This window comes from Pangasianodon hypophthalmus, chromosome 9 (assembly GCF_027358585.1).
Source record: "Pangasianodon hypophthalmus isolate fPanHyp1 chromosome 9, fPanHyp1.pri, whole genome shotgun sequence".
In the NCBI taxonomy this organism is placed as follows: Eukaryota; Metazoa; Chordata; class Actinopteri; order Siluriformes; family Pangasiidae; genus Pangasianodon; species Pangasianodon hypophthalmus.
The window spans coordinates 6476382-6488725 of NC_069718.1; the positions used below are offsets into that span (position 1 = coordinate 6476382).

Genomic DNA, 12344 nt, shown 5'->3' on the forward strand with positions numbered 1-12344 from the left:
GAGAGAGAGAGAGAGAGAGAGAGAGAGAGAGAGAGAGAGAGAGAGAGACAGACAGATGGACAGAGAGAGAGAGAGAGACAGAGAGAGACAGAGACAGACAGATGGACAGAGAGAGAGAGAGAGAGAGAGAGAGAGAGAGAGACAGACAGATGGACAGAGAGAGAGAGAGAGACAGAGACAGACAGATGGACAGAGAGAGAGAGAGACAGAGAGAGACAGAGACAGACAGATGGACAGAGAGAGAGAGAGAGAGAGAGAGAGAGAGAGACAGACAGATGGACAGAGAGAGAGAGAGAGAGAGACAGATGGATGGACAGAGAGAGAGAGAGAGAGAGACAGAGAGACAGAGACAGACAGATGGACAGAGAGAGAGAGAGAGAGAGAGAGAGAGAGAGAGAGAGAGAGAGACAGAGAGAGAGACAGACAGATGGACAGAGAGAGAGAGAGAGACAGAGACAGACAGATGGACAGAGAGAGAGAGAGAGAGAGACAGAGAGACAGAGACAGACAGATGGACAGAGAGAGAGAGAGAGAGAGAGAGAGAGAGAGAGAGAGAGACAGAGACAGACAGATGGACAGAGAGAGAGAGAGAGAGAGACAGAGAGACAGAGACAGACAGATGGACAGAGAGAGAGAGAGAGAGAGAGAGAGAGAGAGAGAGACAGACAGATGGACAGAGAGAGAGAGAGAGACAGAGAGAGAGACAGACAGATGGACAGAGAGAGAGAGAGAGACAGAGACAGACAGATGGACAGAGAGAGAGAGAGAGAGAGACAGAGAGACAGAGACAGACAGATGGACAGAGAGAGAGAGAGAGAGAGAGAGAGAGAGAGAGAGACGAGACAGACAGATGGACAGAGAGAGAGAGAGAGAGAGAGAGAGGACAGAGACAGACAGATGGACAGAGAGAGAGAGAGAGAGAGAGAGAGAGAGAGACAGAGACAGACAGATGGACAGAGAGAGAGAGAGAGAGAGAGAGAGAGAGACAGAGACAGACAGAAGGACAGAGAGAGAGAGAGACAGAGACAGACAGATGGACAGAGAGAGAGAGAGAGAGACAGAGAGACAGAGACAGACAGATGGACAGAGAGAGAGAGAGAGAGAGAGAGAGAGAGAGAGAGAGAGAGACAGAGACAGACAGATGGACAGAGAGAGAGAGAGAGACAGAGAGACAGAGAAGACAGACAGATGGACAGAGAGAGAGAGAGAGAGAGAGAGAGAGAGAGACAGACAGATGGACAGAGAGAGAGAGAGAGAGACAGAGAGAGAGACAGACAGATGGACAGAGAGAGAGAGAGAGAGACAGAGACAGACAGATGGACAGAGAGAGAGAGAGAGAGACAGAGAGACAGAGACAGACAGATGGACAGAGAGAGAGAGAGAGAGAGAGAGAGAGAGAGAGAGAGAGACAGACCAGATGGACAGAGAGAGAGAGAGAGAGAGAGAGACAGACAGATGGACAGAGATGAGAGAGAGAGAGAGAGAGAGAGAGAGAGACAGACAGATGGACAGAGAGAGAGAGAGAGAGACAGAGACAGACAGATGGACAGAGAGAGAGAGAGAGAGAGAGACAGACAGATGGACAGAGAGAGAGAGAGAGAGAGAGAGAGACAGAGACAGACAGATGGACAGAGAGAGAGAGAGAGAGAGAGAGAGACAGACAGATGGACAGAGAGAGAGAGAGACAGACAGATGACAGACAGATGACAGAGAGAGAGAGAGAGATCTTTGCTAATAATGAAGCTGTGAGTTGAACTACTGTATGTAATTGTAACAGTATGTTACTATGGTTACGACTGTTTACAGGCAGCGCATTAATCCAGAGCTACCTGTGCATTTGACGGTTTGAACGCACACCTTCCAGCCAATCAGACTCGAGTATTCAGACAGCCCGTGGTATAAAACACGGTTAGGAAGCCAGCGCATGCTGTTGTTAGTGGTGTAGAGTTGCTAACTGTAATGATCACACAGCAGATAAAGGAGATGGTTCAGGAGTCAGAAGGGACTCTCCACGTTTCCCTGCATGACTGGTTTGAGTAAATCTGCTCACGTGCAGCTTGACCTGACACGTCAATGTTTATCCTGCGCTGACACGCCCCGCGTCACTTACTAAAGGTCAGCAATTAGCTGAACGAGGTGCGGAAACCACATGACGGGTCTGAAGCACCGACGCTGACACGTCGCTACACCCACGATTCATCATCCTGCTCTCAGGCTCAAATACTTCACATATTATTGTGCTTTATGTAAGCGAGGGACGTCACTGGTTATGTTCCTGTTACACCATGTCCTGAGGTGCTGTATTTACTCAGACCTGAGAGATTTGTTACAGAATGACACGTCATCTTTTTATTCATTTATAGTGACATTTCATGTCGCGGAATGTCCGTGAAACAAGTTTCTGTTCTCGCTTACGCCGATCCCTCACCGGCCTCTCGATTTCTCCGTCATGAAGTTAAGAAGGCAGAAACGCGCAACTTGTCGTAAACAACTCTGTCCTGAAGACTTTCAAAAGCGCTGACACTGGAGACTCCTTCCGTATGCTGAATAAACGTCTCCGTACAGCAAACGTCACCGTATCGACGATTATACGTTTTTCTTAGCTACGTAACAACACGTTTTTTTATGTCGTGTTACTGAGAAACGGTTCAGTTACAAAGCTCGGACACTGGAGTCTCCTTCCATAAAATGTTAAATAAATCAAGAAAACGTCACCAAAACAATGAAGCTTTCTTAGCTAAATAACAACATTTGCACTACTAAAGAAAAGAGTGATGAAAAGTTTCACATGATGAAAAGTATTGTTGAATAAATGATTTTTCACATTTTGAACTTTTTAACATTTTATTATCAGAGAATTGACTTTTAATATAAACAAATATATTTTCTTAAGTTGTGTTTATTCGTAGACGTATGGTGGATGATCTACATCATCCATAGACTTGGATGATGCAGATGATCCAGCATACGAGCCCCTGTGAAGGAGCTGTTACTATAGAAACGATAACGTATCAGAACGAGCGCGTTAATATGGACCGGTGATGTGAATTAGAGCCGGCACTGCTGTCACAGCTCCTGTTACAGAAAACGAATCAACACCTTCCGACCAATCAGAATCGAGAACGGAACAGAGCTGCGGTATAAACAGAAAAAAGAAAGGATAGTCTTCTGTCAGTGCCAAAGTTTCATTTTGACCTGGCAACGATCCAAACAAGATGACAGGATGAGAAAAAAAAAAAAGAAAAGAAAAAAGAAAACTCTTGCTTTGTACAGAACCCAGAGCGGTGCGACTCACCGAGGCTCTTGAGGCCTTTCATGCGCTCTCTCAGGACCGTGTTCTCCTCCAGGAGCTGTCTGTAGCTGCTTGCCTCCTCTTTGGACTGAGCCTCGCTCCCGCCGGGGTCGTAGATCCGATACGGGCCTTTACCATCCATACCCGCCTACTCAATCAGCACGCATGCTCTCCTGCACAGAGAGCAGAGGGGGAAGAAAGAAAGAAAAAAAAAAAACGTGACAGGGCAATTTCAACACGTCTGTTACAGTAAATCTAACCTACGTGCAGCGACTCAGCAACTGTCCATTTACAATTCAAAAAGAGCTATTTGAATAAGCCGGGGCTGGGGATTTCTCTCAGGTTATTTTAGTACACACCAATTTGAATGCTGATAGCGTTATAAAAACATGACGAGAGCAGTGAAAGAGATGGGGTTTAGATAAAGTTCTCACCCTGAAGACTACAGGGTGTGTTTTTTTTTTTTTTTCCTCCATAATAAAAAAAAAAAAAACACGGAGCTAAAACCAGACAACCTTATAACGAAACTGAAGGAGTGGTCTAAGGGCTTAGTGTTTAAATATCTCGCTCCCGCCATCAGCCACTGACTGAGCGAGCAAGTCAACAAATACATCAAAAGAAAGGAAGAAAGAAGAATGAATGAAAGGAAGAAAGAAAGAATCAATAACACTTTCAAATTTCAGCAGTTTTTATTAGTTTTCTCTACTTCACCTTTTCACTAGCACCATAAACAAACTAATAAACAAATAAAACACTTTTTATAATGTTAGTATTTAGTTTATATTATTTTTCTCTACATACTCTTTGTTTGCCAGACAAATAAATAAATAAATAATTTAAAATTTAAAATTACTAGAACTATAAACAAAATATAAACAAACAAACAAATAAATAAGCTTTTAAAATTGTTAGTATTTAGCTTAAATTATGTATCTCTACTTGTCTTTTTTTAACTAAATAAAACAAACAGACAAACAAACAAACAAATTAATAAATAAATTAAAAATGTTAGTGGTTTTACTAGAACTATAAACAAAATATAAACAAACAAACAAACAAACAAATAAATAAGCTTTTAAAATTGTTAGTATTTTGTTTAAATTATTTATCTCAACCTGCCTTTTTTTAACTAAATTACACAAACAAACAAAAACAAACAAACAAACAAATAAATAAAGGGTTTGTTCTTCCACATTACCAATACTATAATATTATATTTAAAAAATTGGATCACCTTTGACATAATTATTCACTGTACATTTATATACTTAATGTTTAATAGGTGCTATTTATTATTATTATTATTATTATTATTATTATTAATAATAATAATAATAGCTGTTTCCCACTCTGCCATTTAGAATGTGAATTAGGAAACGGAGCAGCGATGATACTCACAACGCGACGCCTACTACACAAGTCTCGCTGCATCATCATTCTGTGAAACTGGGAGTTAGTCGACTGAAGCCCCTCGTCAGCAGCACCAGGCATTTAAAGGCACTGAGTGAAACTGTTTCACTTTCCTTTCCAGTAAGTGCGTGAACTCTGGGGGATTAGTCAGTCAGAAACCAGACCGGACCAGGTCACTGAGTCGAGTCAGGGCAAATCCTAAAATTCCCCCCCTGTTCCTTACGTACGTGAACTCAGCCATGTGACCAAATCACGCTGATAAGGTGATAAAGGAGGTGGAGATATCGACAGCGCTTATCATTTATCACAAAAATGTCTTCAGATACGGTGATATGATATCTCTACCATGTCGCCCACCCAGAAGTGACCTACACTGGGGATTCTCTACACATCTGGCATTACTATCACATATTTATTAACGTAATTACGCATCACTCTGTGTATTAGCGCTTTTAACAGAGAACTCCACCGTTTCACTTTCCTTTCCAGTAATAATGATAAAAGCTGGGATTAGTCAATCAGATACTAAAGGGACATGCCCAAAAGCACACCGTGCTCACTTCATAGTGCACTATCGCTTATACGAGCGAGGAATGGCGGAAAGATCGAAGTCTCTCCGTGTTATAATACAGATATATACGACGGTTTTAAAGTCTGGCTTCTGATTGGTCAGAAGTAGGAGTGCAGCTGTCAATCAAATCACAGGTTTATATTAATGCACTGGTTCTAATACGTTATTGTTTCCACGTCAACTTTTTTTTAAAAAAATGTTAAATCTGTACGCGGACTTTATGATTTGCTGTTTATCAGTAACAGTAGGTCAAGCTGCAATTTTTTTGGTCTCATTAACTTCAACAGAAAGTGAAAAAAAACTGAGAGGCTGCTGAGGGAACGATTGTTTTCAGCTGCTGTAACGAAAGTGAGAACAGGAACCAGTTCTGCAGACGTTCTACAACATTAAGCGTAGCTATAAACGGTGAACCGTCGTGGTATAAGAGGAATAAACCACTTCTTAATGATCATTACATTCATCCTGAATTATTTAAAATAATGTAACTGAACAAGCAATTTATCTAACACACACACATACACATTCTCACACCGAGGGGCAATTCATCTAGGATACACACATACATTCTCACACCTAGGGGCAATTTATCTAGGATACACACATACATTCTCACACCTAGGGGCAATTTATCTAGGATACACACATATACATTCTCACACCTAGGGGCAATTTATCTAGGATACACACATATACATTCTCACACCTAGGGGCAATTTATCTAGGATACACACACATACATTCTCACACCTAGGGGCAATTTATCTAGGATACACACATATACATTCTCACACCTAGGGGCAATTTATCTAGGATACACACATACATTCTCACACCTAGGGGCAATTTATCTAGGATACACACATACATTCTCACACCTAGGGGCAATTTATCTAGGATACACACATATACATTCTCACACCTAGGGGCAATTTATCTAGGATACACACATATACATTCTCACACCTAGGGGCAATTTATCTAGGATACACACATACATTCTCACACCTAGGGGCAATTTATCTAGGATACACACATACATTCTCACACCTAGGGGCAATTTATCTAGGATACACACATATACATTCTCACACCTAGGGGCAATTTATCTAGGATACACACATATACATTCTCACACCTAGGGGCAATTTATCTAACACACACATATACATTCTCACACCTAGGGGCAATTTATCTAGGATACACACATATACATTCTCACACCTAGGGGCAATTTATTTTAGCCCCTAGACCTCAACCTCCTGGCATGTCTTTTGGGAGGTTGGAGGAAACCCACACGGACACGGGGAGAACACGTGAAACTCCACACGGACACTAACCCGAGCTCAGGATCCAGCTGGGAACCGTGAAGCCGCGATGTGGCAACGCACCGCCGTTCTTGTGTCACGTGACACTATATCATTATCATACGGGAAAAACCACTTGGGGTTGTGCTGTTACAGAAAACTAAGCAACAGCTGGGTGGTGTAATGAAGTGGAGTTACCGTCACCACCCTGATGCGGCTCATTTTCCAATCACAGCACATGCTTCATTCCTCTCCCACAACAGCAATTTGCCAACGATTACAATTTTCTATTTAGCAAAGAACACCATGTCATACTTTTTATCCATTTATAGCTACATTTCATGTTTTGGAAAGTCCGCAAAACAAGTTAGTTCCTGTTCTCACTTACATTAAGCCGGCGTTTTGTTGAAACATGGGTTTTGTTTGACATAAGAGTAGTAAACTCCAGGGCTGAGCGATGCGAGGATATGATATCATTATCATCATAAATTATATCACAGTACACCTTTCTATTGTGGATGATATTGTGATATCTTTTTATTCAAATTTATTTTATGTTTTTTTTTTAATGACTATCAACTAAATGGAAGAAGCTGGTGTGATTAAAATTTTGTATTAATCTTTAAAATTGTAAAAAAAATAAACAAATAAATAAATGAAATAAAATAATAACAATTAAAAAATCCCCCTTACAGTGTTCTGTACAAAAAAAATTTAAAAAATGAAAATATAAAAACTTACATTTTTCTTAACCTTAAAAAAAGTTGAGTATTTTTTAATATATATTTTAGGGCTGGACAATATGACAAACAATATCTATATTGTAATAAATTACATTTTGTGATATCTTTTTTTTATTATTACAGTTATTACTGGAAGATTTGATGTTCGAGCTGTTTACAGAATCTTTAAAACTTATTTATTAAAATGTATTTTTTTTCCTTTTTCAGTTTAAGTAATGTATGTTTGTTTAAATTAAATATTAAATATATAAAAATATTAAATTAAAAACAACAATGCACTCAGTTTTTGTGGCCAGTTTGTTACCAGTCCTGTATATCATGACCGTGTATCGAAGAAAGTCTTCAGGTATGATATGATATTTTTTGTACATACATCTGGATAGACAGATAATCAGACGTCCAAATCCCTGTGGTACCCTCCTCCCTGATCTCTGATCCCTCCTCCCTGATCTCTGATCCCTCCTCCCTGATCCCTCCTCCCTGATCCCTCCTCCCTGATCTCTGATCCCTCCTCCCTGATCCCTCCTCCCTGATCTCTGATCCCTCCTCCCTGATCCCTCCTCCCTGATCTCTGATCCCTCCTCCCTGATCTCTGATCCCTGATCTCTGATCCCTCCTCCCTGATCTCTGATCCCTCCTCCCTGATCCCTCCTCCCTGATCTCTGATCCCTCCTCCCTGATCCCTCCTCCCTGATCTCTGATCCCTCCTCCCTGATCCCTCCTCCCTGATCTCTGATCCCTGATCTCTGATCCCTCCTCCCTGATCCCTCCTCCCTGATCTCTGATCCCTCCTCCCTGATCTCTGATCCCTCCTCCCTGATCTCTGATCCCTCCTCCTTGATCCCTACTACCTGATCCCTCCTCCCTGATCCCTGCTCTATTAAATGCGTTAAAGGGTACATTATCCCAACACTCATCCTTCCTAACTGCACTCATCCACGAGCTTCAAGCATGGCTTCTACCCCCTAGCCATCAGAAGGCTCCTTAACCTCATTAGAAACACTTAAACATTTAAAACTAAGTGTCTGTTGTTATTGTACTGCATTACTGTTACACTGTTACACTGTACACACATCACTCTTTACACATACGATTCTTCCCACTTCTTCATGTTACAACGCACAGCTTGTGTCTGTGGATAAGTGTGACGCCGTCTCTTGTGGTCCGAATGCTGGAACTCCTTCGTATATCATTTTACAGAATAATCATGGTTCCATCTGCGTTCGGGCAAGGTTCAGATTTTTACTTTCTAAGACCTGTCTCAGAATTTCAATAATGTAAATCTGAAGGTCTTGTTTTGTTGTAAATGTAAACTTCAGTACTTTACTGAAAGGTGTGGTTCTCAAACTGAGGTGCAGAAAGCAGAGCCGACGGTTTCCGCATCCACTTGGACTCGTCTCTGAATTACTGCCATTTGTACTCAGACTTGTCTCGCTAAATATGATCCTGGGCTCAACTGAGAGTTTGTAAAAATAGTGTTTTCTTTTTTCATGCACAAAGTTTAACAAGAAATAATTCCTTCTAGAAAACAACTTAATCATTGGTGCAATGCAGGACTAAAGCCAACTAGCTGAAGCAAAGGCTTGGGCTTGAAAAAGGTGGATTTTTGACTTTTGACTTTTTTTTTGACTTGGCTTAACGTTCTTAAGACTCGATCTCGACTTGGCTTCGATCTAGACTTAGCTTCAACATTCTTAAGACTCAGTCTTGAAGGATCTTGACTTGGCTTCGACCACCTTAAGACTTGATTTTGACCTGGGTTCAATGTTCTTAAGACTTAATCTTGACTTGGCTTCAATCTCGACTCAGTCTTGTCTAGTCCTGATCTTGGCCTTAAGAATGGCGTCTTGACTACAGCTAAGACAAGTGGTTTGCGATTTTTTTTTTTTATTTGTTACCACAGTGAAACCACAAACCACCACTGTCCATTGTTCTTATAATCATCAGCCTATTCGACTGGTTACTTGATTGTAAAGGGTTTAATCCAAACCTTAAAAATGTAAAAAAAATATTCTGTTTAAAAACATAATCCTATAAATAATGTTAACTTGCACCATAATGGGATGTGTTTGTGAAAAGTTCAGGAATAAAAAGCTCCATAAACATCTGGAACACATTCTAATAATGAGTCTAACATCTGAACAGCTGGAATATGTTCCAAAAATACATTTATACTGAGTTTGCTTTAGAGTTTTGTCTCTCAAAATGGTTCTGGACTCAGACAGAACTTTATAATCCTAATGTCATGATGTATATCTGAAGAAAATATGATGCAGGTTCACTAAATGCCATTACTAATATAATATAACATAATATAATATTATTACATGCCTTATACAGGAGAAGCCTGATATCTGACAGAATGTAGTTATCTAGATTTACTAAAGAAGATGTTACAGGTGTGTAAACATCATTTCCACCGTTTCCTGTCATCTATAATGAGTAAGAAAGAAGATCCAGAGCGCAAAGAGCGCTTTACCTACATTATACAGAGTGCATAGTAAATGGTTAGCTTAGCATCCGGCTAACAACAGGTGATGTGTTTATCCGTACTGCCATGCTAGCTAGCTACCTAGCAACAACACCTCATTATTTACAACTGATTTAGCCATCAACGACATCGAAATCCACCTAATAAGACCATAAACTGACCACACAGCACGAGTTACTATTTAAAAAAGAAATAAACACCGCTGTATTTTCACTACCTTTGTCGGTTAAATCTCCGACGAGCCTCCGGTGCGCAGCAGAAGAAATGTGCGGAAGTGGCTCCGTGGGCGTCACCAAGCCTCCGCCATAGAGACAACTTCGACACGCCCATCACTGCCCACGTGTCTGCGCTGTGATTGGTCAACCTTCTTAGCCACGCCCACGCCCGGTTTCGCAATGGTAACCAGGGGGAAATTCCTCCTCGCGGTAAACAGCTGCGGTTCACTGATCAGCGGGCCAATAGCCTGCGTCCTTCTCCGACTCATTAGCATATTTAAAGAGACAGTGTCTCAGCTGTCACAGCTGCCTTTTTCCGTTTTAATAGGATATTATCAGGGTTATTAATTATGGGATTTCTAATCTTTTTGCACCTCTTTTCAATCCAATAAACAAACAAACAAATAAACAAATAAACAAACAAATGGAGCACAGGTTAATGTTATTTTTATAATCCAAAAATGTAAATATTAACAATAAAAGGGAGATTTTAGTTATTTATTGGAGTCATGAGCCATGGGGAGCTTAAATTGTTATTACTGAGCTTTAGATTAGATTTATAACTCTGATATATAAATAATAAAGTAGATGAGTTCCACCATCATTATGTAATGAACAAACTACTACTACTACTACTACTACTACTACTGCTACTGATAATAAATAAATAAATAAATAAATAATCATAAAATTTTTTAATAAAAATTCACACACCTTTGTGGCTATACATCATTTTGAGAACCAAGAATATGAATATACAAATTGTTTCAATTCCTCATTTTCCCACAGGTGATTTGACCTGACCAACCCAAATACCTCAATCAAAACCTATAGGAATTTCACTTTCTGAATGCAGACTGTGGTTTTATAACTTTATATCTACATACTGGCATGGTCACAAAAAAAAAACAAAGGAAGCTAGATTAAGTAATTCCTAAGTAACCAAGGATTTGGCCAAGAAGCTGCGTTCCCAGAAAATTTCAGAAGTGACATCACCGTGTAGAGCCCACTATTAGTCAATAGTAAATTATTTGAGAATTTGTAAGTATTAAAAATAAAGATCACTTAAACACTGTAATCATTATGTCTGGTTAGATTAGTGAAGATGCCACATTGTGCTGTTCTAGTCAACAATGCACTAAAATCAAGAGATTAGAGCTATGTCTTAAAGAATACACAGCTTCGACCACACATCCCTGACCGAAGACACGTTTTAACTTTCATCTTGAGGAAACTCTTCTGAAATGTGTTCATCGTCCATGTTGAATGCTTAGCCTGTTACCTAGTAACGATTAACCAACCCTAATAACAGCACATGACTACCGACACATTTAAAAACATTATTTAATGCTTTAAATTATTAGAAATCCTTTCCACATATTGCACTGTAGCATTTCATTTTTGATAGGTAGTCCATAAATCCTGTTAGTAAACACATTTAGTCTTTAATCTTTTTATATCAGATCCTGGTTTAAAAACAGTAAGGATGACATTTGACTGATTTTAGCTTTGTTTTACTCATATCCTTTTCACTTACATTCCCTTATGTATTTGTGGCCTTATTTTAAACAGATTTCAAATCTGTTCACTTGCACTTTCACTATTTGTGGTCGTATCTCCACATCTGAGACTAATTCGACCTTCAGCAAACAATACACTGATAACATTTTGAAGAAGTTTAAATAGGGACGTTGATGGATATGTAGTATGGAATTGCTGTGACCTTGAGGACGATAAGTTAAAGAGACCTGAAAAGAGACCTTAATTCTTCTTTTTATGATCAAATGTGATTGATAACCACTTTTATAATGCACTGATGGAATTCTAGACAATTTGTCATATCCCTTAACACCATAAAGTTCCTAACTATGCTGTCATATGATTTCCATTAGCCTAAAATGTCAGCAATACAGCATGACTTTGCAAAGCTCTCTTTCAAAGCCATGTGTGAGATGTCACATAAATAGTGACATCTGGTGGAGTGATCACATGTTAAAAAAAAGACAAAAAGACAAGTAAAAGTGTATTATAACATTTTATGCCTCTGAAACTGCATATGAGAACTCGAGTAAGCATGTACGACTTCATGTGAATTATACGTGAAATATTAACGCGTGAAAATGAATTAATCATGTGTAAAAGTCTAATATTAGAAAATAAACACACATGTGCTTTCACTACCTGTAACAAATGTGTGAAGCGTAACATGTGAAGCGTGTGAGTCATGTGTAAACGTGTAGCATGATATGAAATCTCTCAGCTAAAAACATGCTTTTTACTTGAAAAAAAAAGAAAATGCTTATATGTACAAGATGAAA

At 39.6% G+C, this 12344-nt stretch overlaps 1 protein-coding gene across 9 annotated transcripts in view; it reads right to left on the minus strand.

The window, feature by feature from the left end:
- Positions 1 to 12344, minus strand: part of tnip1 (TNFAIP3 interacting protein 1) — a 53618-nt gene that overhangs the window by 40049 nt on the left and 1225 nt on the right. For 7 of the 9 annotated variants that reach the window (XM_053236823.1, XM_053236822.1, XM_053236821.1 and 4 more), the window contains exons 1-2: positions 10029 to 10153; positions 3296 to 3465 (exon numbers count right to left, since the gene is read on the minus strand). In XM_053236823.1, the coding sequence (XP_053092798.1) occupies positions 3296 to 3434 (139 nt within the window). In that variant the 5' untranslated portion in view covers positions 3435 to 3465; positions 10029 to 10153. Of the gene's footprint in view, positions 1 to 3295; positions 3466 to 4690; positions 6403 to 10028; positions 10154 to 12344 lie in introns of those variants that run through there. The other 2 variants (XM_053236820.1, XM_053236819.1) reach the window with 2 other exon arrangements.